This window comes from Oratosquilla oratoria, chromosome 6 (assembly GCF_046742065.1).
Source record: "Oratosquilla oratoria isolate Oo_2021 chromosome 6, ASM4674206v1, whole genome shotgun sequence".
In the NCBI taxonomy this organism is placed as follows: domain Eukaryota; kingdom Metazoa; phylum Arthropoda; class Malacostraca; order Stomatopoda; family Squillidae; genus Oratosquilla; species Oratosquilla oratoria.
In genome coordinates, this window is record NC_134782.1 from 29340418 (window position 1) to 29352917 (window position 12500).

Here is a 12500-nt window from a genome sequence, read left to right on the forward strand (position 1 = left end):
GCCGGCAATTTGTCTGCAAAGCATCCCCGAGATAGTACATCTGCAGGATTCTCATCACCACTAACATGATGCCACTGATTAGCCTCTGAAACCTGTCTAATGAGTGTGACACGATTCGCCACAAAGGTCTTGAACCTTCTTGTCTCGTTCTGTATATATGCCAGAGCTATAGTACTGTCAGACCAGAAGTTAGATTTGAGAAAGGGGATATCCAACTCTCTTTTAACAACAACATCTAATTTGGCTGCTTCAACGGCAGCCGAAATTTCCAATCTTGGTATAGTAACTCCTTTGATGGGAGCTACTCTCGCTTTACTGGTTAGCAGAGCTACGTGTACTTTCCCATCTTGATCTATTGTCCTGAGATAAGTGCAAGCACCAAATGCAACCTCACTTGCATCACAAAAATGATGTAATTCTGAAGTACAGCCATTCCACTCTAAAGGCAAAACGCATCTAGGGAAGCGAAGTCTCGAGATTTCATATAGTGAAGTTATCCATTTCAACCACTTCTGACACAAAGAAATAGGAATATTTTCGTCCCAAGACATCTTAAGCCTAGTCGCCTCCTGGAACAAAATCTTGGCTGGAACAATGATTGGCAAAACTAAACCTAAAGGATCGTAAGTCGAAGCAAGTTGACTCAACATAACTCGTCTAGTCACATTCTGTGTTTGAACACCCTTACTAACGAAAAAGAAACAGTCGTTCTCGACGTCCCATTTAATCCCAAGCACTTTGCTATGCATATTGGATGTCAATTCCTTTGCTTCCTTAGCCCTGTCTTGCTCATCGATGCTCTCTAGCAATTTGACGTCATTAATCATGAATTTGGTTAAGTTAAACCCTCCGTGTCTGAGGACACTTCTAGTACCTTCAATTACCTCAATTGTCTCTTGAGGTGACGCTACGGACTTCAACATATCGTCAACGTAAAATGACCGGAGTAGCGTGTCTTTTACTTCCTCACAAGGTTGCATGTCCTCTACAGCCTTCCGCAAGGCATAGGTGCTACTACTAGCGCACCATATTCCGCCAAAGGGATGCGAGGTCATTCTTAACTCTCTTATTTCATCGCTAACATACCATAGGAACCTTAAAGCGTCTCTATCGCTAATGGGAATCTTGACTTGGTGATACATAGCCTCAATGTCGGCCGTGATGGCGTAATGATATTGGCGAAACCTGAGTAACACGTGAATCAACTTATTATTCAGATCTGGGCCCTGTAGGCACTGGCTGTTCAGACTAACTCCGTTCTTTTGAGCAGCACAGTCGAATACGACTCTCACCTTACCTGGTTTGGTTTCGCTCGTAACGGCATGATGCGGTAGGTACCACACTTTACCGTCATCTCTCTTTATATCAATCTCGGGAACATACTCTGCATACCCCTTCTTGATCAAATCTGAAATATTCTCAGAGTATACATTCAATGTGCCGGATTTCACCAACCTTTTGTACAAACTTCTTAATCGTCTCTCGGCGACGTCACGATTATTGGGCAAGTTTGGCTCACCTCGCCAAGGTATTGGCAGTACATAATGCCCATCTTCGTATCGCGTTTCCTTATCCCAAAGGTTGATAACCTTCTGGTCGTTCTGAGATGGTGCCCTATCTTCACATTCATTTTCCATCATCCACAAGCGTTCAACATCTGCTTCGATCGAGCTTGCAAAGCACGAGCCGACATTATATGACTTACCTCCACTAATTGGGCCATTTACAGACCACCCAAAGTAGGTCCGCGTAGCATAAGGTTGGTGCTTATTCCCGCCTGAACCCCCTCTGACCTCCAATGGCTTTAGGAGCCAAGCGTTGTCCATGCCTATCAAAATGTCTGGCTCAGATACTTGACTAGTATTCAAAGGTATGCCCTTGAAGTAGGGGAATTTATCAATCTCAATTTTGACAGGTGGTTGCCTAACAGGCACTCTTGGGACGACCATGACATTTGTAACACTGGCCTCTCGTCTACCATCCGGTGACGTAAGGCTAAGGGATACTACCTTTGATTGAGTTTCCCTGGTCCCCCCTAAAGTACTCATGGTGTACTCATTAAGGTCTCCTTCCAGACCCAACTCGAGGGCCACCCTTTCCGTGACGAAAGTAGTATCTGATCCACTATCTAACAACGCCGTGACCTTAAGTTTATTATCCACGACAACTGGTAAAATGGGTAGATAAATCTTCGATCGAGCATCATTAACATAACCATTCATGACCACACTTAACTCTTGACACTCCGAATTTTCAACTACGCCCCCATTACCCTGAGAGTCCTTTGCCGGGACGTGGATGAATTTTGTATGCTTTAAACCACACCCAGGAACTGAACAAATGGATTGTTTGAAGCATTTGCTAGCCCCGTGCCCACCTAATAAACAATTGAAACACAGCTTGTGTCTTTTTACAACTTCTAACCGACATTCAGGTTTCATGCCTTTAAATTCCTCACAGTAGAACAGTCTGTGTCCTTCCCCGCACACCACACATGTGCTACCAGCACGCCCTAACTTGACGGGGTATTTAGACTCAGATGCTGCTCTTCACATTTTGACCCTTACCTGTGGATTGCAATCCATAAACCGGATCACATGCCTCATCTGCCATGACATTGATAAACTCAGCGAATTGACTGAGAGATGGGTATGTGTTCGTTTCTCGTTTGTGACTTAGAGCTTTCTGTTTCCATTTGTTACGAACGAATCCCTGACACCTCTGTAAAATATCTAAGATATACTCTTGAGTGTTAAACCTTTCATACAATTCTAATTTTCCAAAAGTAGCAACTGCCATTGTTAAGTCATCACCCAATTGCCTCAACTCTTGAGGCTTAGATACCATCTTACCATTTTTTAAATCATTAACAATTTGTTGAGACACAAGGTGAGAATTACCGAACCTGCGTTTCAATATATCGCGGGCTTGTACGTAACCAGCACTATTTCCCACCAACGCACAATTTTTTATGGCAGCTTTCGCCGGTCCCTTGGTGTATTGTAATAGACGAGTCAATTTGATCTGAGGGTCACTCACTTTACTGTCTACGAGTTCATCAAAAATTGTCATAAAGAGATTATACTCAAGAGGGTTACCTTCAAACACGTCTAATTCAACTTTGGGTACATTTAAGATCCCAACTAGTTCAGCCGGTGAGACGTCTAAACGTTCACTTTCACTATTTTCACTGTCTACGCGGGACTTTGCACACGGAATTTCACTTTGAGTCCTTACCTTAAGGAACGCCCTGGCGTCCTTTATCACCTTTATGTACTCCTCTTCAGTTTCCTTATACCATGACTCGCTGGCCTCCAATTCCCTTTCATCGTTGCTCAGGAACGTTTGGTAAGTGTCGTGTGCCGATTCGAATTCATTGTAGGATGTACGGACACGGTCCAGTCTGTCCGTAATGCCGGCTATGTCTTCCTCAGCGATTAACCGGCACAAGGTTCCCAGGTGACGTGTGACCGCTGCTTTCCTCTGTCGTCTCACCACCTTGGCCTGCTCCATGACGGTGACTTAAGTCGAATGACTGTAGGGTTTTGTCGGCAAAATATTGTCTTCTTATGATACGTAGGGAATAAATGGAGCTCCGAATGGACGCTGACTGCAGGTCATTCTAAAAAGAATGTTTTTATTGTCAAAACTTGTACAACATTACAAAAATACATAAATGCCAATTAATAACAGAAAATATACAAGTGTTAATCAATACGTTGAGTCGTAACTCACATCATAAATTTGACATTGAATTGACATCATATACTAAAGCAATCACTCACCGACTTGTGCGTCTCCCATAGGTCCCCCTACGTCCGTTGACTCGTTCGACATTACAATGGTGAAGTGGAGGATTGCGACATTACACGTGACTTGTCCCTTCCTCTAACTGCATATAACCCACACATTGGGCGACTCTGACTAATGCCAGTTAGAGAAGACGACCTTGATATGCTGGCCCCCACACACCATCTACCCACAACTTCTCCCACACTCGACCAAGTCGATGCCGGTGACGGGGGGGGGGGGGATTGTACAACTGATCGTACTGTGACACTAAATTGATGGACGTAAAAATGCACAAAATTATACCGTGACATTAACGGACGTACAATACACAAAATTATACCCTGACATTAACGGACGTACAATACAAATTATTCATTCCACTCCTGATTTTTATACAATGAAATCAGCAACATAAATTTACGTCTATGGACGTAACATATATATATATATAAAATAATTCTTTTTCAAATCGGTGTTTGGTGATGACGTCATAACTTATCTCGCAAGTACATGGTAGTTTGGGGACATTCCAAAATCGAGTCATGTAAGGCTTTGTATCGGTGGCGGTGTCTTCCGTTGTTTAGGTATGAAGGTTTAGATGCCTGAGAGCGAAGCTTTGAAAAAGAAGCGCCAACGGCACTTCTGGGGCTGGGTCACTGGTTCTAAGAAGCTAGCCAAGGGTGCGGTAGCAAAGGACGTTAAGAAACTTAATTTGTTGAGAGAGGAACATAAGAATTGTTTTCAACATCTTTACGAAAACACTAAAAATTTTGCCACTAATGAGAATGTTAAAGAGTTCCATCGTAAAGTGCTAGCTTTCAATGAAACTATACCTTCTGACCCAAATTTTGAATATTGTGATACCGTGTTTGAAGAACTTCCTCTTTTCGACGGAGAGATAACAAAAGAAACCTCAGAGAACTTTATTAAGCATTACTTCGCTGGTTATAAAAGTTTTGTGAAAAATGGAGGTAAATCTAATCATAAGGCTTATCAGATGCATTATCTGTGTATGTCCTACACTAACTTTAAACGCGTTGAGCGGAAGAATAAGTATGCTATCAAGAAGATTAATGCGTCTATTAAACTCAAAGTTAAAGAACGTGAAAAGCATGAAAAAGAGAAAAGGGAGCATGAAAAACGTTTAGAGAAAGAACAAAAGGAAAGAGATGAGAAATATCTAGCAGAACAGCTAGAATTAGCTGAACATCTAAAGAACCTTAAAAAGGAAGCCCTTATGAAAGAAGAGGAGGAAAAGAGAGAGTTACGACGAATAGAAAAGGAAAATAAGGCAACGCGTAAGAAGGTTAAAGATTTAAAAATTTCACTTGAGGTGAAAGGGGCACTTAAAGTATTAACAAAAGAAGAAGAAGATATGTTAAACAAAGATAGAGAAGAAAGAGTGGCAGAAAGGATTGAAGGAAAAGAGAAGAATATATTGGATTATGTTTCCATTAGTATGTTATTAGGTACTACACGAGATGCAAAAAAAATTTCACCACATACGGTTGGAAATCTTGGAGATTATGTGTGCAAGTATTGTGATGCTTTGTTATGGAAACAGGAACCTAAGCAGTTATGGTGTAAATTTGGGCAAGTACCACCTATAAATCCTGCAACGATTGAAGATGAAAAATTTCTGGAGCTTTATCAGGGTAAGACGGACTTTTCCAAAAATTTCCTCAGAAACATTTTGGGCTTCAATTTAGTCTTTTCTTTTACATCTTTACGGACAAGTGGAAAGTTAGAACACGAATATGAAAAGTCAATGAGTTATAAGATTCAAGGTAGAATATATCATAGAATTGGATACTTGAACCCAGAACGTCTTCAAACACCTAACTTTATGCCTTCGGATGAAAGAAAGGATTTTTGGAATAAAGGAACAGACTGTTTCTTAGACCTTTATTTTTACCACGATGTTGACAACCAAATTAAATTCAGGACTGATAAAATAAAAGACCATTTGGATTTAAAAAAACCCAAAAGCAGTTAAAACTTCTACAGCAAACCGAAGAAAAAGGGAAGCTGAGATGTACCAGGAGAATGAAGATATTGTACGTATAATCTTCAATTATCTCAGAAAGAATAATGATTGTCTGGCTGGGATGTTAAAGGAATTAGAATCTGTAAAGGAGCTTATTAGCCATCATGTTGATAAGAACAAGAATATACCTGAGGTATCTATCGTATTAAAGACTGCTGATGGCGTACAAACACGTGAACATAAGGGTTTGTACCATCTTCCTTCTTCGACTTCATTTGTCGGTGGTATAGTTAACTTAGATGCTGCAAATAAGCACTTGCAAATAGCCATAAACTCCCCCAATCCAGGAACAAAATCTCAGACAAGATTTTTGAGCCACGAAAATATCTTCTATGATTCTTTTCAGTATCCGTTACTAATACCACATGGAAATGTTGGTTATTCACACTCACAACAATTATTGAAAGTAGATGGAAAGAAACAGCGAATAAATGTCAGGATAACTCCTTCTTATTTCTACACTTCTATGTACATGGAGCGACAAAATATGTTCAATTATGTTACTAAATCTAGAGGATTATTTCAACAGTTTGTGGTGGATAATTATGTAAAGATGGAATCTATGAGATTGTTATATATCGAATTAAACCAAAGTAACATTAGGAAAGAACGTACAGATATTTTGCGTTGCGAGGACGGAAAAATTAAAGGACAACGCATAATCATACCTCCAACAGCGGCAGAACAAACAGGTGGTACATCCACGAACAAAGGAGATAGACCTGACTTGATAAGTCGCATATTCAAACAGAAAGTTGATGGTTTAATCAATGATTTAACCGTGAAGAACATATTCGGTAAAGTAAAGGCCTTCTTATATAGTATAGAATGGCAAAAAAGAGGTCTTCCCCACGTTCATATTCTTCTCTGGATGAGACATGCTGTTAACGCTGAATTTGTTAGCAAGATAATATCAGCAGAGCTACCCGATAAAGATAAGGAACCTGAATTGTTTGATATTGTGACGAAGTGCCTTATCCATGGTCCTTGCAAGGGATTCGATGAATCTCATTTATGTTGTCAGCAGGCTTCAGCTATAGGAGGAAAAGAATGTTGCGGAAAAGGTTTCCCCAAACCATGTAGAGACACATTATTGTACGGCAATAATGGGTATCCAATGTACAAGAGAAGGGCTATAGGTGATGGAGGTAACAGCTTCAAGAAGTTTATCAAAGGAAAGGAAATAACTGTTGATAATTCGTGGGTTGTACCCTATAATCCTTACCTCTGTCTAAAGTATAACGCTCACATTGACGTGGAATGTTCAAACTCTATAAAGGCTATAGCATACGTAACAAAGTACGTGAACAAAGGATGTGACAGAATATTGTATTCGAAGACGGGTGAAGGTGAAGTTATTAATGAGATCAAGAACTATCAGGACTCGAGATATGTCAATTCTAATGAAGCTACATGGAGGATATTCAGGTTCCCAATACATAGGAGCTGTCCTCCTGTAGTTGCTTTAGATTTACATCTAGAAGGAGAAAATGAAGTATTTTTTAGAGAAAATGTAACCACTTCGGAGTTAGAAAAGAAAATTGAAAAGGACACACATCTTACAGCTTTTTTTAATTTGTGCAAGGAAAATAAGTTTGCAGCAAGCCTTTATTATCATGAACTACCTAGCCATTTCATATTCAGTGACACTACTTCGCGATGGATAGAGAGGAAGAACAAGGCGACTGCCCTCGGTAGGATAAGAGCGGTATCTAATAAGACAGTGGAACTGTTCTATATGCGTATGCTTCTCACACATAAGAAAGGTCCTGTATCGTTTGAGAGTCTAAGGACGGTTGAAGGTGTCATATACAGGGAAGCTGTTAAGGCCTTAGGTCTGCTAAACGATGAAGAAACGTGGCTAAAGACCATCATGGAAATCATTTCCTACACTAACGACAGAGATCAACTCAGAAGCACGTATGCGAGTATGTTGGTGTTCTCAGACCTAGAAGATCAGCGAGGCATATGGGAAGAAACGAAAGATCTGTTTGCAAGCGATTTCCTATATGCTAGAGGTTTAACGGAATATAACGAAGAAATATACCGTGACGCTTTAGACGATATACAAGAAAAGGTATATAACAATGGCGGAGCCAAAATTGAAGAATATGGACTACCTCCTTCAAGAGACATCAAGAAGTCGTCTAATATAATCCGCAGAGAAAAGTCATATAATAAAACCAGGCTAGCTGAAGAAGTTAAGGAGAAACTAACAACCATGAATACAGACCAGAGACACTGTTACGATACTATCATGGAACGAGTAAAAAATTCCAAAAACTACAGTAACAATGGATTCTTCATCAACGCTCCCGGAGGCACCGGGAAATCATTCTTATTGAACGCTCTTTTGGACACTTTACGTTCAACGGAGAAAATTGCATTGGCGGTCGCATCTTCTGGCATAGCTGCAACTGTTTTACACGGAGGAAGAACAGCACACAATATGTTCAAGATTCCTATAATGGATCATAAAGATGTGCGTGCATGTAGTGTTAAGAGAAACAGCGAACATGCAAGATTACTTGAAATGACATCTTTAATCGTTTGGGATGAAGCGGTTATGGCTAATAAGAATGCCATAACTGCCTTAGATATCACCATGAGAGATGTACTGGGTAACGATCTTTTCATGGGTGGCGTAGTTTTCGTGTGTGCGGGAGACTTTCGTCAGATTCTTCCAGTTGTACGTGGAGGAGGGAGAGGTGATGAAATAGATTCTTGCATAAGATCAAGTTATTTCTGGAGCTCCTTAACACACTTGGAACTGACTAAGAATGTAAGATTGAAGAATAATGATGTTCTAAATCGTGGCTTCGCCGAAGACCTTTTAAAGTTAGGTGTGACACCTTCTGACGAATATGAATTTCCTCTTAATTTTGGAGTCTTAGTTGATAGTAGAGAAGAATTGGTGAATACAGTGTATTCTAACTTGGAAGATAACTTCTTGAACGTTTCTTACTTTGAAAAGAGAGTCATAATCACCCCAACTAACGATGACGTGGATTGTGTCAACAATATTGTTTTCAAGAGACTAAAAAATGAAGAATTCGTCTATCGGAGTGAAGATAAATCCATAGATAATGAAATGGATATTCAAACTTCAGTATACAACTCGATCAATAGCCCTTCTATACCTCTTCACGAATTAAAATTGAAAATAGGGGCTGTTTTGATGGTTTTGAGAAACATTTGTCCACCAAAACTTTGTAACGGCACAAGAATTATGATAACCAATTTAAAGAAGCATATAATAGTAGGCAATATCCTTACTGGGGCTTATAAAGATGAACAAGTAATGCTCCCTAAGGTAACTTTAGATTCTACTGATACTTCTGTCTTCTTTAAAAGGAAGCAATTCCCCGTTAGATTATGTTATGCTATGACTATAAACAAGTCTCAAGGGCAAACATTGATACGTGTGGGCTACTGTTAGATAGTTCCCAATGCTTTGCTCACGGTCAACTATATGTTGCATGTTCAAGAGTGACTAGCCACGACTCCCTTATCATATACACAGGCTACAGGAAAAATGGAGACAGTTATGAACGTAAGCCAGCGCGTAACTGCGTGTATAAAGAAGTTTTTGGGGTAGTGCAGGAAGTTACAGATAAAAAACCTCCAAGCGTAAATGAAACTATAAATTCTACGCCACTTAGGGTAGCGGAAGAAGAACCAGATCATTCTACTGTCGTTATTCCTTCAATATCTGAAGAACAAGCAATCAATATGATTATGCCCGACGAGTTCTACAGGGATAACGTTGAGGCAGGTGAAGACACGGTATCGCCAATGGAAATGGTAGAAAAGATATTGGAAGTGAATGAAAATGCTGGTAAGAAATTTGAACGTCGAGAGAAGGAACTTAAAGAAGAAGCTGAAAGGCAAAAGAAGGAACTTAAAGAAAAAGCTGAAAGGCGAGAGAAGGAACTTAAAGAAGAAGCTGAAAGGCAAAAGAAGGAACTTAAGAGAGAACTACAAGAAGAAGCTGTAAGGCGAGAGAAGGAACTTCAATCTTATGGTAAAGATTCTATCCAGCAGCGAAGACGAGGGACAACCTTCACCACCGAAGAGGCAAAAACTTTCTTCGGAAGATATAATTTCTATTTGTAATAAAAGTATACGATATTTTTAATGCATCAAACAATTTAATACAAAAATTGAGTTGTTAAGGAAGGGGCGAAGCCAGGGACGGCGAAGCCGTGTGCTTGTATATATATATATATACATATGTATATATATACATGCATATATACATATATATACATATATATATATATATTTATATATATACATACATATATATATATATGTATATATATATATGTACATAACCTAACATTTTATATTGGACAAATACATCAAAAGTAGACAATGTTGGCTGATTTAGATCAAGTTGATTTAAATCTTGATTTAAATCATGATATTAGTCAGTTAATTTCTATCAAAAACATCAGTGACTTAAATCGATTTTCATATTATGCTTTGGGAATTGAAATGGTATGAATAAAATTAAGTCACTGGGCTTGATAATCAAATTTTATTATTTTATTAAGAAGTTACAGAAATTATAAACATAATTTTTATTATTTTAGCATATGGAAGTATAGAATTGACAAAAAAATAAAGATTATATATCCTGCAAGTTTGCAAAAAGAAATTATTTTGTAGTTGAATATGTAAGAACAAAAAATAATTATTTGCATTTACATTTGAGAAAATCATTATCTACATTAATCATTATTTACATTTCAGTTCATTGTCTTGAAAAGGAAGACCAATTTGTCTGCCTTCTCATTACGGAGGTGGTTCCTTAATTTTGTGTTTACAAGTCCATAGGAGGAGAAAACTCTTTCAACTCCTGATGATGAGGCCACTGCAGTTAGGAGATGACGCACTGATAACAGAATATCACTGTCTAACATGGCTGTATGTGAATCCCACCACTCAATAGCTGTCAGGATCTTGGTCACAGACTCAGTAAACTTGAACGCCTGGAAAGGAGATGATTTTGCCAGTAACTTCATAATGACAGGAAGAAGTGTTGTATATTTCTCATTGGCATACTTCATAGTAATATTCACCTCTTCTGCACTGAGCATTTTTCCTTGAAGTGCTGGATGAAGCATGTTGGCTAGTATGTGAGCTTTGGTGATAAACTGTTCATACCTTTTTTCACCAGTTTTTTCAGCTTGTTTATTGTTTGTAAAATGGCCAAGTAATTTCTTCCAAACATCTACCGCTTGAGCAATAGTGCACTTGTTACTTTGTACCTCATCTAGAGCCTTTGCTATTGGCTGCAATCGATCCAGTAATTCCTCAGCCAAACGTTTTAGGCCTAAATTTGATACTTTGTTTCTTACTTCACTATCAATAGCTTCCCTGTTGACTTCACATATCTTCATTAGAATTGGCCAGTTATTTATATAGACCTTGAGGCAGTCTGACATTGTGTTCCACCTTGTGTCGTGGGGCATGGCTAGACACTGACCACCTTCCTGCCGATACCTTCAAGCAGCATAATGATTATTTCTAAAATATTTAACTACATGGATCACATGTTCTTTTACATTACCAATCTCAAGGTCATGAGCCAATAGATTTAGTAGGTGTGCTGCACATCCGTATGTGAGGACGGTATGCTCAGATTCACTCGATTCCTCCAAGAGTTTTCTCATCTTGGTGACATTTGCTGCATTGTCTATCACAACACTTCCAATGTGACAACCAAAATCTCGTTCAGCCTTCTTGATCGAATTTTGTACAAGTTGTAGAAGATATTTAGCAATGTGAGGTTTCCCTGATGTGTCTATTGTGTCAACTGAATAAATCTGACCAGTAGATGTTGCTAGAGTGACACATATTATGGGCTCATCATGGATGTTATACCACCCATCAATTGAAAGACATACAGTTTCATTATTCAGGTCATCTGCACACTTTTTATACTCCTTTTCATACACGAGATCCAATTACTTATCAGCAATATCTTTTCTGGATGGAGGAATATAACCTGGCCTCAGGTTCTGAACCATCTTGAGAAACTGAGGATGCTCAACAAGACGAAATGGTGAATTTGTAGCAAATATAATTCTTGCAACTTCTTTGTCGAGATTTTCCTTTTGAGAGGCTGAAGTTTTTATGATAAATCTGTCCAGAGATGTTGATGACTTTCTTTTAGATGAAAATTATTTAGCAGAAGTGGCGCCTGTGGGGAAGTCTAATAGTGACCTTTCTGATGGTGGAGTCAGGTTTGCAGATAATTCAAGTGGAGCCGATGATGAAGGGATTGAAGCTGTTGATACAGAGCCTGAAATGGAAGCAGAATTTTTTTTAGCATATTGCATAATTTAGAAATGGATAGATAAATGAATGAATACAGTGTGATTTAGGCTACTTTTGAGTACAGTAGTTATTTTTTTAGATAATGATCATATTAACACAAACCATTAAATTATTTGGAAATAATTAACATGATATGAAAGAGGTGGGCTTGGAATTCAGCCCACACAGGATTCAGTCCACTTTTAAATTCACTAAAAATAATGAGTTAGTTGGGTTAGGTTAGGCTAAATCCCTTTGGGCTGAATCTCATGTGGACTGAATTCCAATGGAGCCTATGAAATTTATTACACAATGTTGAATGAAATGAATAACA

General features: G+C 38.8%; 1 protein-coding gene across 1 annotated transcript in view; it reads right to left on the reverse strand.

Moving 5' to 3' along the window:
• Positions 1-2441, reverse strand: part of LOC143025959 (uncharacterized) — a 4062-nt gene extending 1621 nt beyond the window's left edge. The window contains exon 1 of the mRNA XM_076185942.1: positions 1-2441. This exon is cut by the window's left edge and continues 1621 nt beyond it. Coding sequence (XP_076042057.1) covers positions 1-2441 — 2441 coding nt within the window.
• Between the last annotated feature and the right edge of the window lie 10059 nt (positions 2442-12500).